General features: G+C 45.9%; 1 protein-coding gene across 1 annotated transcript in view; it reads right to left on the bottom strand.

Moving 5' to 3' along the window:
* Positions 1-5186: 5186 nt before the first annotated feature.
* LOC143941251 (baculoviral IAP repeat-containing protein 1-like) overlaps positions 5187-16177 on the bottom strand; it is a 123394-nt gene continuing 112403 nt past the window's right edge. Inside the window, exon 11 of the mRNA XM_077463291.1 lies at positions 5187-5604. Within this exon, the coding sequence (XP_077319417.1) occupies positions 5243-5604 (362 nt within the window). The 3' untranslated portion in view covers positions 5187-5242. The remainder of the gene's footprint in view (positions 5605-16177) is intronic.

The following is a 16177-nucleotide window of genomic DNA, read 5'->3' as shown; positions in this document are numbered from 1 at the left end:
CTTCTGATCTTTGTTCCAGTATGGATAATAACTAACTGTATCTATCATCCTGATGACTTAGGAGCCTTAATACTCATATGTGGTAAAAGCGAAATACACACCGACCATACTGACTTTCACCTCAGAAATAGCAGTAAAAGAGATGTATCTAATGAATTGATCAAAGAAACAGGTTTTTCTGGAAAAATGTTACTGTTAAAATTTAAATAGGCTTATTCTAGAAAGTCAGGATATGAAAAATGCTGGAGTTATAGTAAAGCCCCGTACACACGAGAGGACTTATGTCCGACAGACTTCCGAAGGAGTTCCGTCGGAGTTCTGCTGGAATTCCGACGGAGTTCTGACAGACTTTTCGGCTGAGCGGACTTGGCCACACACGATCACACTAAACTCCGACGGATTCGAACGTGATGACGTACGACTCGGCTCGAATAAGGAAGTTCATAGCCAGTAGCCAATAGCTGCCCTAGCGTCGGTTTTAGTCCGTCAGAGTAGCATACACACGAGCGGATTTTTCGAAGGGGACCGGGTCCGGCGGAGTTCCTTCGGAAAAATTTGAAGCATGTTCCATATTCTAAAGTCCTTCGGACTTTGGCGAGTCAAAAGTCCGTTGCAGCCCACACACGATCGGATAGTCTGACGGACTCAGTCCTTCGGACTTTGGATGTTGAAAAGTCCGCTCGTGTGTACGCGGCATTAGTTACATCAAGAAACTGCTAAAATCACACTTTTAGCTGTCCCTCTAAACCGCAAGTCATTATTGAAAAATACTCTAGTCTTAAAGAGGAGCTGCACCTAAAAAAAAATATTAAAAGCCAGCAGCTACTAATATTGCAGTTGCTGACTTTTAATAATATCACACTTACCTGTCCCAGGTTCCAGCGATGTCGGCGGCAGATGACGAGCGATCGCTCGTCTCGCTGCAGCCACCGCCGCCATCCTCTGTCAGGGAATCGGGAAGTGAAGCATGAGGGCTTCACTGCCCGGTTCCCTACTGCGCATGCGCGAATCGCGCTGCGCTTCTCTTATGGTCCCCCGCTGTGTCTCTGGGAACTGTGTGTTTCCCAGAACACAACGGGGGGGGGGGGGGGGCGGAGCGATGCGGGGGTCTGCGGCGGTCTGGCCGGAAGTGGGTGCAGTTACCTGGATTATCCAGGTAACTGCACCCCCCTCCCCCCTGAAAGGTGCCGATTGTGGCACCGGAGGGGGGAGGGATAATACTAGCGGAACTTTCCCTTTAGGGTGAAGAACCGCTTTAAGTATTATGAATGTCTCAGAAGGATACTGCAATCAGAATACCCTTTAGGAAGGACACATGAACCCGAGTGGTGTGTTCAGTTAGGCAGTACATCCAATGGAATAGGTATGTGCTCCAAGTCAGTATTTAATATTTCAAATGGTATTCCTATCCGCACTAGTAATTTTACATATACAGGTCATTTGTGTAGTTACAAAAATCAATCTCTTAACAACACCATTAGTAAACTTACTACATACAGGAATACAACCTCTGGGATACTTGTGGATAGACTTGTTAGTGCTGTGCTTGAGGCTGGAGCTGAGCCCCAACGTAGTTCTCTAAGAAGTTTTTCATTGGGAAACAATATATACATATGCTGTGGTAAAATTTGTTACCCATGGATCCCCGCAGGAGTGAAAGGATGGTGTTATTTCGCACAATTGGTACCAGTCATGTCAGCCCTAGGCCAGACTCAGGAGCATCACATACAAGTTATTTCAAGTCCAGTACATAGGTTAACTTATAAATACAAGAGAGAAAACCCACCAATGTTTTCTGCTGCAGATAAGGCATGGACATGGTTTCCATCCTGGACAGGATGGAGAATAACCATGATGGACAAATTAAATAACTACACTAGTCTAATAAATGATGTTATGGAAAAAAAAACTCCCAAGATATAGAAATACTCAATGTCAAGCTCAAAGAAAATTGGAAGACAACTAGTTACATGAATTAGCTATTGAAAGCATGAGTGCAGCTCTAACAGGTTTATGCGAAATGACCCAAGATTATGAATGTTGTACATGGTTTTGCAATACCAGCCTGGAAATCCCAGACTACTATAGCGTTATTAATCAACACCAAACACAGGTAAAATAATGAATGAAACAAGCAAGGGCCATATGTGACGGACTGGGGTTTATATGGTCACAAAACAGACACCCCAAAGCAAAGTACATATTCATTTTTTTTTTATTATTTCTAAGCAAAGAAATATCTTTCTGCTATTCTATCAATAACCAGTAGATGGCAGAGAAGGTACACAAACAGAGTCTATAGAAGGCCACACACCATGTGACTGGAAATGAAACCACTTCCAGCCATAAAGTCAGCCTAAATCGTTCCTAATCTGTATTAACCTGTGATAGAAAGATTCCTAAACATCTTGAGCAGATGCAGGAAAAGTCTCAGTAGATTTTATGCTATAGTTTTGCTGTAATTAGAAGTTTAGAACAGCATGTGTGAGAAACAAGTGAAAAGGGCATAAAAACATGAAAATACTGCATTAGTCAGAACAAATGTCTATTATAAGCACTAAACCATTCTAAATAGGTATATTTAAACCTGATTTATGGAAAATTGCATAGATTTAGAAAGCATATGTTGAAAACCGGCATTAAAGTGGGTAAAAAAACTATTGTATTTAAAGCTTATGCATTGCTTCATACAGACAGGCAATGTGCACCATCTAGTGGTTAAAAGAGTACTACCGAAATAATGTCTGTATTAAAGCAATGGATTGCCAGTATGCTTCTTGCACAGTTAAAGTGTACCAGAGAGATGAAGATAATTATCTATAACACTGAATAACAGGAATATATGTTATTAAAATATAGTAATGTTTATTGTTGAAACTACGTTTTAAAATACTTTCGTTAAAATCTGTATTATATATTGTTAATGGTTATAAACATGTGACTCTAAAAATGTAAAAGATGTATTGTTATGTATAAATGAAACTACTTCCAGCCATAAAGTCAGTGGTCATATCTCATGCTGTTTGTGTGATTATTTGCAGTCCACGCCAAGCTGATCACCTTATCTCATCGCGTCTACAATCATCGGCTCTCTTAATTCACATTTTGAGGCCGGTAACACATAGGTAATTATAGATGGAACCCCTTTTCTAGTTTGGGTTTAGGTGGAATGTTTTCATGGTTGAAGGACATAGTGATTTATGATTATCATAGTACTATTGTTAGGATTGATAGGCTACCTAATTTTCAAGCTTCTTTTGCTTTGTATTAACAAATACACTACACCAGACCAACCTTCTCACGCATATACACAATATCTGCAGCTTTATGTAAATGAATACCACAAACGTAGCAAGAACCGTTTTTACAGGAGGCTGTGGATCTGTAGAAAGTCATAATATTCACATATTTCCATTTCTGATATGTACAGTTGGAACACCCATTTAACTTCTCAAATATCTGTCTCAGCATGAGATTCTTCTAAATGAATTGTTCTCACACACTCCTTATCTAAACTTTCACACATTCTCTCACGTTCCTTCAGCTACTGTAGAACAAAGGCCACTTGTTTTGACTAACTGTAATTGCCTTAAAGTGGTTGTAAACCCTTACAAACCACTTTGACCTACAGGTAAGCGTAGATTAAGACTTACCTGTAGGTCCAAGAAATATCTCCTAAACCTATACGGTTTAGGAGACATTTACCTGAAGACAGCCAGCGCAGTCTACGGCACATGCGCCGTAGACAGTGGCGCGCAGGCGCACTGGGTAAGCAGCAGATCGCAGCGATATGCTGTGAGTGTCAGCTCCCGTGCGCATGCGCGGGAGTGATGTCATCGCTGCTCCAGCGAATCACAGCGCCGGAGCAGCGAGACCCATGGAGACCCACCAAGAAGATGGACGCTCGGAACTACAGGGGACAGCGGTGACTTCGCTGGCTCCTGTGTCAGGTAAGTGACACATAATGGACTACTATGCAATGCATAGTAGTCGATTATGCTTTACCTTTGCAGGGAATCAAAGAGGAAGTAAACCCATCAGGGTTTACTTCCTCTTTAATATCTAGTGCACATGTCTTATTATGAATATTCTGTGTGACTTCGAATTTTCTATAAAGACACTAGGATGCAAATCAAATACAGTCAGTTCCCAGGATACAATAGTGTGTGTGTGTGTCTTTGTTTTGGGACTTGGCTCCAGATATATCTGAAATTGCACTATACATCGATCTGAGGTCTGAGAGGTTTAAGGGACCACCCCAGACACAGGATTAACTCTAACACAACTCAGTAAGGCTGGTCATACATTATACAATTTTCTTGTACAATTTTCGTTTAGATTTACCAAAACCATATAATATGAGGTCAAACCTAAACACTTTTAATATGCATGCAATCAGGCAGGCCCTTGCACTACATGGTTGTATGTGAACCTAATGGAAATTAAACAAGAATATTGTATAATGTATGGCCAGCTTCACATGGTCGGGTATAAAAATAGCATTTTAGCGTCAGAGTGTCTCAGAAGTAAAGAAGGGTAAAGGTTCACCAGTTTGTGAAAAGCTGAGTCTGAAAGTGGAAATATCCAGATTTTAAAGCAGCATATGCTCCCCTCCAGCTGACGTCTTTTTCAGGAAAGGCCTTTCATATGTCAGCAGGACAATGCTAAAACACATGCTGAATCTATGACAATAGCATGGCTTTACCGTAGAAGAGTCTGGGTGCTTAACTGGCCTGCCTAAAGTCAGACCTTTCATCAATTGAAAATATTTAGTGCATTTTCTAATTAAATATATGACAAAGAAGACCCAGGACGTTGAGCAGTTAGAATGCTATATCAGGCAAGAATGGGACAACATTCCTTTCCCAAAAGCTCAGGAACTATTCTCCTCAGTTCTCAGACATTTTCAGTGTTGTTAAAAGAAAAGGGGATGCTACACCGTGGTAAACTTGGCCCTGCCCCCAACTTTTTTGAGACATGTTGCTGGCAACAATTTCAAAAATTATCTTTCCTTTTTTATTAGTACATTTTCTCAGTTTAAACATTTGATTTTTTTTCTATTTTCTATTGTGAATAAAATATGGGTTTATGAGATTTCCAAATCATTGTATTCTGTTTCTATGTAGATTTTACACAGCACCCCAACTTTGGAATTGGGTTGTACACAAAGGACACCAAGCAACACGTAGACACATTTTTATCTAGATCTGAGTTTTAATTTTATAATTTTCCAATCACATTTCTAATCTTGAATGTTTGGAGGTAGGAGAGAGGGCATTTGCCAGAACAACACTAAACTTCTGGACTGAGGGTGCTTCTCTTTCATGTTGTTAAACATATTTAGATCATCTTTATCCAGAAGCCACCCCAGCATCCATATTGTTGTCAGGTGCGGTAGTCTAGATACAAACCGTACAAAGGCGGTAACAGTGGTAGCATGACACTTCATAGATTTTTTAATGCTAACCATTCTCAGAAGGTTTAATTCTGGCATATCTCCAGCTGTTTCAAAAAATGTTCTCCATCCAGATTCTGACACATTGTAACTGGCATCAATCTCAAGATGAGAAAGCCTTTTCAGGTAGCCTTTCTTTGCTATATTTCCTGAAAATGTAAGGTTTGAAAAAAGACATAACATTAAATTGTTAGTACAACTATACACAGACCTTTTTTTTTACATTTTACATTTTGCATAGCATAAGGGAGGATTATAACTCCTGTCCCATAACCAAAATAAGAAGTGAAAGGAAATCCCTGCCAATGAAGGAATTAGGCCTAGGCATTTTGGACTGACCAGCCCATGACATGTTAATCTGCCCCTTCCCCTCTCTCCATAGGTAGAGGGGGGGCTGGTAAAACGAATGGGGGGGAGAGCACAGGGAAGAAGCTGGAGAAAAAAAAAAAGATCCCAGGAGCCCATGCGGCAGACCGGAACAAGTGACCTGCCGATTAAGCCCCACCCCTTTCCGCATCGGCCCCTCCCCTTTCCGCAATTCACTGGGACAGAAAAATTGAAATATAAAAAAAACGGAGGAAGACAGCTGAAAGGTAAGGGGGTTACATAGCGTTTAGGGAAGGGGGGATCACATAGACCTAGGAGTGTATTTTAGGGTGGACCTCCGCTTTAAGCTTGTGATTCTGCCAGCAACACACTTCCTGTAGTACTGGAGGAGCAGCGTTGTCACCCTAGGCCGGCCATTCTCAACCAGGGTTCTGTGCAACCTTGGGGTTCCTCCAGAGGTTGCTAATAGGGATGAGCCGAACACCCCCCGGTTCGGTTCGCACCAGAACTTTCGACCGGACCCCACGTTCGTTACGAACGTTAGAACCCCATTGAAGTCTATGGGACTCGAACGTTCGAAATGGAAAGTGCTAATTTTAACGGCTAATATGCAAGATATTGTCCTAAAAAGGGTTTGGGGACCTGACTCCTGCCTCAGGGGACATGGGTCAATGCAAAAAAAAAGTTTTAAAAACGGCCGTTTTGGCAGGAGCACTGATTTTAATGACAATTAAAGTGAAAAAAAAAGTGAAATATTCCTTTAAATATGGTGCCTGGGGGGTGTCTGTAGTATGCCTGTGAAGTGCCACGTGTTTCCACGTGTTTAGAACAGTCCCTGCACAAAATGACATTAAACGGAAATAACACCATTTAAAACTGCTTGCGGTTTTAATGTTATATCTGGTTCCTGCAATATGGTTGAAAATCATTCAGAAAAATGGCATGGGTAGCCCTCCCTGCCCATTACCAGCCTATTTGGGTCTTGTACGCATATTAAGGGGAACCCTGTACCCATATTAAAAAAAGGAAATGCGTGTGGCCCCCAGGCCCTATATACTCAGAACAGCAGTATACAGGCGGTGCAAACAAGACAGGGACTGTGTAGGTTTGTTGTGTTAAGTTGAATCTGTTTGTAATTTTCAACTGGTACATTTTTAAAGTGTAGCTCCAGTCAAAAAAACTATTTTTAAGCTTTTTGGAAAACATAGGGAAGGGTTATCACCCCTGTATAATTTGTTTTGTCGTCCATCTTTTTTCATCTCACTTGCTGCTGTCTGATGTTTGTAAGTTGGAAGTTTGAAAGTAGGGGCCTGCCCTATATGCTCTGCAGAAATGGCGGAACAAGGTGTTGGTTTTGCCACAACATTGTAAGCCCTCAAAGTGACTCTTGGTGGGCGCTGGAGCGCCCTGCTGTGAACGATTATATCAAGAATTGTAATTACATGCCATTGTTGAACAGTGGTAGAAAAATTGACCTTTGGTGGTTGTGGTGCTGGTGCCACAACACTATAAGTCCTCACCGTTACTCTGGGTAGGCACAGGAAGGGGCCCTCCTGTGAAATATTATATCAAGAATTGTAATTACATGTCCCTGTTAAACAGGGGCAGAAAAATTTGGCCTTAGGCACTGCTGCTGGTGCCACCACACTGCAACCTCTTCCATATACTCTAGTTTTATTGCAGGAATTAGCCCTGCTGCAAAGCATTGCATCAAAAATTGTACTTAAACGCCCCTGTTAAACAGGGGCAGAAAAATTGGGCCTTAGGCACTGGTGCTGGTGCCATCACACTGCAACCTCTGCCATATACTCTAGTTGTATTGCAGGAATTAGCCCTGCTGCAAAGCATTGCATCAAAAGTTGTACTTAAACGCCCCTGTTAAACAGGGGCAGAAAAATTGGGCCTTAGGCACTGGTGCTGGTGCCACCATACTCCAACCTCTGCCATATACTCTAGTTTTATTGCAGGAATTAGCCCTGCTGCAAAGCATTGCATCAAAAATTGTACTTAAACGCCCCTGTTAAACAGGGGCAGAAAAATTGGGCCTTAGGCACTGGTGCTGGTGCCATCACACTGCAACCTCTGCCATATACTCTAGTTTTATTGCAGGAATTAGCCCTGCTGCAAAGCATTGCATCAAAAATTGTACTTAAACAAACCCTGTTAAACAGGGGCAGAAAAATTGGGCCTTAGGCACTGGTGCTGGTGCCACCACACTCCAACCTCTGCCATATACTCTAGTTTTATTGCAGGAATTAGCCCTGCTGCAAAGCATTGCATCAAAAATTGTACTTAAACGCCCCTGTTAAACAGGGGCAGAAAAATTGGGCCTTAGGCACTGGTGCTGGTGCCACCACACTCCAACCTCTGCCATATACTCTAGTTTTATTGCAGGAATTAGCCCTGCTGCAAAGCAGTGCATCAAAAATTGTAATTAAACGCCCCTGTTAAACAGGGGCAGAAAAATTGGGCTGCTGGCATCACCCAGAACCAAAAATGTTCTTCCAACATATCAGCGGAGGAGGAAGAGGATAGACAATCAACATAACAGGACAGTCACTCAGCATCAGCATAGGCAGTCTTGAAGGGATGTGGTATTTCAAAAAAAACTATTCGGTTACATCAGCTTCAGGTGCTTGGTAGCTGTGGGTGATCCAAGACTGATTCATCTTGATGAAGGTCAGTCGATCAACTGATTCGGTGGACAGGCGCACCCTGTGATCGGTAACAAAGCCACCAGCAGCACTGAAGGTGCGTTCCGAAAGAACGCTGGATGCAGGACAGGCCAGTAGCTCAATTGCATACTGTGCAAGCTCTGGCCAGTGATCCATCCTCAAGACCCAGTAAGCCAGAGGATTTTCGGTGGGAAAGGTGTCCAAGTCTGACCTTGCCCCTAGGTATTCCTGCACCATGTAAATTAGACGCTGGCGATGGGTGCTGGAACCAATCATACCTTGGGGCTGCGGACTAAAAAATTGTCTGAAAGCATCAGTCAGACGGCCACCTTCTCCACCGCTCCTTCTGACCGATGCCTCAGCAACACGTTGTCCAGGACCAGGAGTTTGTAACCTCCCAGTCTCTGGGAACGCGTTGCACAGAGCTTTCTGCAAGGCCTCCCGGAGATGTCTCATCCTCTGCTCCCTCTGCGATGGCAAGATAAGGTCGGCAACCTTACCCTTGTACCATGGATCAAGGAGAGTGGCCAGCCAGTAATGGTCCCTCTCCTTGATTCAAAGAATACGAGGATCCTTCCGCAGGCTTTGCAGGATCAGGGAGGCCATGCAGCGTAGGTTAGCTGAGGCATTCGGTCCGGAGTCCTCTGGGTCACTAAGGACAACATGATCCACAGCTACCTCCTCCCAGCCACGTACAAGTCCACGTGTTTCTTGGGACTGTAAATCATCCCTATAAGACTGCTGCTGCTGATGCTGATGCTGAGTGCCAGCCTCCACCTCCATGCTGACACAATCATCCTCCTCCTCCTCTTCCTCCTCCTCACCCTCTTCCTGTGTGATGGGTGGCACAGCAGGAACACTGTCTGGATAAAGGGGGCCTTGAGAGGCAAGGAAGTCCTCCTCTTCCTGCCTCTGTTCTGCCTCAAGTGCCCTGTCCATTATTCCACGCAGCGTATGCTCCAAGAGGTGGACAAGAGGTACAGTGTCACTGATGCATGCACTGTCACTGCTCACCATCCTTGTGGCCTCCTCAAACGGTGACAGGACAGTGCATGCATCCCTGATCATGCCCCACTGGCGTGGTGAGAAAAAACCAAGCTCCCCTGACCCTGTCCTGGTGCCGTAGTCGCACAGGTACTCATTGATGGCCCTCTGCTGGGTGTGCAGCCGCTGCAGCATGGCCAATGTTGAGTTCCATCTGGTGGGCATGTCACATATAAGGCGGTTCTTGGGCAGGTTCAACTCCTTTTGGAGCTCAGCCAGACGAGCACAGGCATTAAATGATCGGTGGAAATGCACACAGACTTTCCTGGCCTGCTTCAGGACATCATGTAAGCCGGGGTACCTGCCCAAGAACCGCTGCACCACCAGGTTAAGGACGTGAGCTACACAGGGCACATGGGTCAGTTGTCCCTGTCGGAGGGCGGAGAGGAGGTTGGTGCCATTGTCGCAAACCACCATTCCTGGCTTAAGCTGGCGTGGCGTCAACCACCTCTCGGCCTGCCCCTGCAGAGCTGACAAAACATCCGCCCCAGTGTGGCTCCTGTCCCCCAAACAAACCAGCGCAAGCACGGCATGGCATCGTTTTGCCTGCGTACTTGCGTAGCCCCTGGAACGCCTACGGAGCACCGCTGGTTCTGAGGACAGAGCACTGGAAGAGGCCATGGAGGAAGAAGAAGAGGAGGGGGTGGAGGAGAGAGGTGTGTCACAACCAATAGTAGCATTTTGGAGGCGTGGTGGCGGAACAACCTCCAACACTACTGCACCTTGTCCTGCATCCTTCCCAGCAGCCAGAAGAGTGACCCAATGGGCCGTGAAAGACAGGTAACGTCCCTGTCCATGCCTGCTGGACCATGAGTCAGCGGTAATATGCACCTTACCACTGACCGCCCTGTCCAGCGAGGCAAGGACATTGCCTTCCACATGCCGGTAGAGAGCCGGAATCACCTTCCGTGAGAAAAAGTGGCGTTTGGGGACCTGCCACTGAGGAACCGCACATTGTACAAACTCACGGAAGGGGGCCGAGTCTACCAACTGAAAAGGCAGCAGTTGAAGTGCTAGCAATTTAGCCAAGCGAGCATTCAACCGCTGGGCATGTGGATGGCTGGGAGTAAACTTCTTCCGCCGGTCCAGCAGCTGGGGCAGGGACATTTGCCTGTTATAATCGGACGTGGATGTACCACTAGCAGAGTTCCCGGAAGCACTTGGCTGTGACACACCTAATTCTACACCTTCATTCCTCTCAGAGCAGGTTTCAGAGAGGACTGAAGGTCTAGTGGGGTTGGAGATGCCAGCTCATGAGGAGCAAGGAGAGGTCCGCTTTGTTCTTTGGTGTGGGTCTTTGAGGTACGCTTGCCAACGAGCTGCATGGCAGGTCAACATATGTCTGGTCAAGCATGTGGTGCCCAAGCGGCTGATGTTTTGGCCACGTGAGATACGCTTGAGACATATGTTGCAAATAGCAGCGGTGCGATCTGATGCACTTGTCTCAAAAAAGGCCCACACCAAAGAACTTTTAGAATAACGTGCAGAGGAAGCGCTCTGCGCAGGCGGAGCTCTGCGGTGTGATTCAGTCGGTGTGCTGCCCCTAAGCTGGCCCCCGGAGGGCATCCTGACTCGTTGAACATGTGCCTCCTCCTCCTCCTCCTCCCTCCTTCCAGGCACCCACGTGGAGTCAGTGCCCTCATCATCCCCTCCCTCTTCATCGCTGTAGCAAACCTGGCAGTATGCTGCAGCTTGTGGAACATGACTGCCAGATTGCTGTCCTTCTTGAGCATCCCCTCTCTCTGCATTCACGCTACTGCCTTCCTCTAGCTGAGTGTCATCATCAGAGCCCACCAAACACTGGGCATCCTCCTGGAGCATGTACCCAACACTGTGCTCAAAGAGTTCAGGAGACTCCTCAGGAGGACGTGGTGGGTCTAGGGAAGGAGTCACTGATGATGACATTGAGAGGAGGGAAGACGATGCGTTGGCAGCTGCTTTGCTACTACCCTGAGACTGGGTGAGAGAGGATGAGGAGGATGAAGAGGGCTTGGTCATCCACTCTACCAAGTCGTTGGCATGTTGCGGTTCAACATGTCCAGCTGCAGAAAAGAAGGACAAGCATGTCCCATGGCCACGTGCTGATGACAATGCACCGCGTCCACGACCAGCACTGTTGTCTCTAGACACAGAGCCTGCTTGCCCTCTTTTATCGGCTTGCGCCTGTCTGCCTCTCCTTGCTGGCCTTCCAGACATGGTAATGGCCTGAAGGGAGTTGGGTAAAACAGTAGTTGGGTAGTTTATATTGTGCTGGAGGCACACAACACCCACTAACTCCTGCAGATGCCTTTTTTATAGAACAGCAGAGATAAAGGGGTATATACATCTCCTGACACTACTGACTGCAAGCTCTATTATTAAAGATGGACCACTAGCTATATAGGTGAGGTGAATATCACGGTGTATACTGCGGTCAGGGCACGCAGACAATAACCAGAAAACAGCAGAGATAAAGGGGTATATACAGATGTATACTGTGCTGTGCTGGAAGCACACACAACTTCCAATAACTCCTGCAGATGACAATTGGGCTCAAATAGAGAACAGCTATGTAGGTGGATTATAGCGGTATGTACTGGGTGCAGAGCACGCAGACAGCACGCACTATCTCCTGACACTACTGACTGCAAGCTCTATTATTAAAGATGGACCACTAGCTATATAGGTGAGGTGAATATCACGGTGTATACTGCGGTCAGGGCACGCATACAATAACCAGAAAACAGCAGAGATAAAGGGGTATATACAGATGTATACTGTGCTGTGCTGGAAGCACACACAACTTCCAATAACTCCTGCAGATGACAATTGGGCTCAAATAGAGAACAGCTATGTAGGTGGATTATAGCGGTATGTACTGGGTACAGAGCACGCAGACAGCACGCACTATCTCCTGACACTACTGACTGCAAGCTCTATTATTAAAGATGGACCACTAGCTATATAGGTGAGGTGAATATCACGGTGTATACTGCGGTCAGGGCACGCAGACAATAACCAGAAAACAGCAGAGATAAAGGGGTATATACAGATGTATACTGTGCTGTGCTGGAAGCACACACAACTTCCAATAACTCCTGCAGATGGCAATTGGGCTCAAATAGAGAACAGCTATGTAGGTGGATTATAGCGATATGTACTGGGTACAGAGCACGCAGACAGCACGCACTATCTCCTAACACTACTGACTGCAAGCTCTATTATTAAAGCTAGATCACTAGCTATATAGGTGAGGTGAATATAGTGGTGTATACTGTGGTCAGGGCACAGACAATAACCACTACACAAGAGCAAGATAGGAAATCAGCCAAAAACGATTGGTGTGTAACTGTGTTGAAGGTACACAGAACACCCACTGCTTCAGATGCCAACACAATACACGAGGCCGCCTCAAAGGCGGCCTTATATAGTGTGGGGCGTGCACTACACAGCCTGAGCTATGATTGGCCACAGGCATCCTGCCTGTGGCCAATCATGGCTCTCCTCGCTGCTGGCGCTGCGATTGGCCAAGCATGCGGGGTCACAGTGCATGCTTGGCCAATCACGAGCCAGCAATGCACTGCGCCATCGCAGTGCATTGTGGGCCGTGCGCGCCACACGAATTTTGACGCGAACGGACCAAGAGTTCGGATTTCGCCGAACGGACGAGCAGCCAATGTTCGAGTCGAACGTACTTTCGACTCGAACACGAAGCTCATCCCTAGTTGCTAAGGGTTCCTTAAGCTGTGGCTGATGAACCACCTATTTGATGATGCCTACAGAGTTGAAGTTTCAGCATCACTTAGCAAAGCCAGCAGCATGACACCAAATATTGTTTTAGCTGTCTTTAAGGGTGGCATTCTGAGCCTCACTTTAAGGGGGACATTCTTCCTATAGTCCACCAATATAAGGGGCATTGTTCCTATTGAGTCCTGATGAATTGGTTTTAGTAAGGGTTCCTCGAGAAATGAAAATTATTGTTGGAGTTCCTCTAGGGTTAAAAGCAGGGGTCAAGTTCTGGGGAACAAAGTGTGGGAACTCCCACCCAAGATCCACTCCCCCACGAAAAAAAAAAAAAAAAATGATACGCTCATATGCGCGAACACTTCAAAAATGGAAAATTTATATCAAATACTTACCGTAATTTTCCTTTCCTGATGGGCTCCATGGCAGCATACGTGTGGGTTAGCCCCGCCTCCATAATTACCCAATAGGACCTCTACTCCCATAAATCTTTGCTCCAAGCTGCTATCCGTGTTCCGTAACTAGCCTACTCCAACATTTGGGAGGGAACTCCTGCTGCCATGGAGCCCATCAGGAAAGGAAAATTACGGTAAGTATTTGATATAAATTTTCCATTTTCCTGACAGGCTCCATGGCAGCATACGTGTGGGAAATAACTCGCCAAACACACCCGGGTGGGCTAAAAATGTTGAGCAAAGAAACTAGAATTTTATTTTTCATTGTCCACTGACAATACTTGTAAACCAAAATTAACAGAAGAAAGCGCAGCTGGCTCTACACAATAATGGGAAACAAAGGTATTAATTGAAGACCAGGAAGCTGCTCTACAGATAACTTCTGGTGCGACATGTCGAACTGCTGCCCAAGAGGTCGAGATGCCCCGAGTTGAATGAGCCGTCACTGCCTCAGGAGCAACCATGCCCTTTGCCTTGTATGCCCTTTGAATCATTTGGACCACCCAAGATGAGATTGATCTTACTGATGCTCGCATCCCTTTATTTTTGCCATGAAGAAGGACAAAAAGAAAGTCTGTTCGTCTGAACGAGGCTGTAGCGTCCAGATATTGTTTCAAGGTGCGACCAACATCCAGGGGATGAATCTCTTGGTTGTCTGACATTCTAAACGTAGGTAGCACGATCTCCTGATTTTCGTGAAATACTGATGTGACTTTTGGATTTGATCCAAGCATAGGGATCAGGACCACTCTGTCCGGAAAGAAAGTTAGAAATGGTTCAACTGACCCAAGATTCCTAATTTCCGACACTCTTTTGGCTGAAGTTATTGCCACCAGAAACACTGTCTTGATAGTGAGATCTCCTAAAGACAGGGGAGCATCCAAACCTTTCCCAAGATCAGAAAGAAAGTCCAATACTAACGGAAGGTCCCATTTGGGAAACCTGGGCCTCTTTTGAGGCCTAAGCCTGATGGCTCCTTTAAAGAATTGTTGAATTAAGGTGTGATTCGCCCACGAAACTCCTGTAAAGGCTGAAATGGCTGAAACTTGTACTCTAAGAGAGCTAACTGCCAGAGACAAGTCTAACCCTGACTGAAGGAAAGACAAGATATCTTGAACTGCTGGAGAATTATATGAATTTGACCTAGAAGACATGTGGCCCATAAACCTGGCCCATATACGTTCGTACACTTTATTGGTACTCTTCCGTCTGGCACTAAGAAGGGTTGGAATCGCTTCTTCTGGGCAACCTAGAGCTTCTAGCCTTCCCCTCTCAAGAACCATGCCCTGAGGTGTAGACAGGATGGGCACGGGTGTAACAGCGTGCCTTGAGACAGTAGATCTGGCCTGAGAGGCAGGGGAACTGGGTCCTGATAGCTGAGGAGCAACAGCAGAGGAAACCAAGGCCTGTTGGGCCAGAATGGTATTATCGCAATGATTTCCACCTTCTCCCCTCTGAGCCTCCGAAGGAACTGTAGGATTACAGGAACTGGAGGGAAGGCATAGGCTCTCTGGAACTTCCAACAATCCGTGAGAGCATCTATCCCTGTGAAGGGACCACTCGTTGTTGTCTATTTTGACCCTTGACAGAAAACCTGCTTGAACATTCTGGACTCCTGGGATGTATACAGCAGAAATGTTGACCACATTCTTCTGAGCCCAGTTCATTATCGGTTCTACTTCTCGTAATAGAGACCAACTGCGAGTCCCTCCTTGTTTCTTTATATAGGCCACTGCAGTTGTGTTGTCCAGTCTTAACATTACTGACGACCCTGCCACCAGATGGCGAAATGCTATGAGTGCTCGAAAGGCTGCTCTCAACTCCAGGATGTTGGAGACCACATACCGCGACGGGAACGACCACCTTCCTTGAGCTACTTCCGTAAGGCAATGGGCGCCCCAACCTTTGTTGCTGGCATCTGAGGTTACTATTATCCAGGATATGGGGACTATCGAATGATGGTTGCGTAGATTCTTCCCTTGAAGCCACCAGAGGAGAGACATCCTCATCGCTGGTGTAAGGCGTATGCGCTGTGTTTGATTGGACGAGTCCCACTGTTGCAGAAACCCTTTCTGGAAGGGACGAGTGTGCCACTGGTCCCACTTCACCATAGGGATGGTGGCCGTCATTGTGCCGATCACTTTCAAGCATTGTAGAGCCGAAAGATGAGATGATTCCCAAGCCTTGTGAATCCTGTCCCGGATCACACTGATTTTTTTCCTCCGGCAGGGAGATAGTGCCTTTTAATGTGTCGAACTGAGCCCCTAGAAACACGATCACTTGAGTTGGAACCAGATGGCTCTTCTCTAGGTTCAGGAGCCAACCAAACGTCTGCAGAGTGGAGATGACTAAACTCTTGTGTTCCAGAATTTGATCTCTGTCCTGAGATAATAGGAGCAAATCGTCCAGATAATGATGGAGACGAACTCCTTTGACTCGTAAAAGAGCTACTATCGCTAGGAGTACCTTGGAGAAGACCCGAGGAGATGTTGTCAACC

Source organism: Lithobates pipiens, unplaced genomic scaffold (genome assembly GCF_037356315.1).
Source record: "Lithobates pipiens isolate NorthernLeopardFrog02 unplaced genomic scaffold, aLitPip1_a1.2 Scaffold_3, whole genome shotgun sequence".
NCBI lineage: Eukaryota > Metazoa > Chordata > Amphibia > Anura > Ranidae > Lithobates > Lithobates pipiens.
The sequence above is the reverse complement of the archived record's forward strand: the minus strand, read 5'-3'. Positions and strand labels throughout refer to the sequence as shown.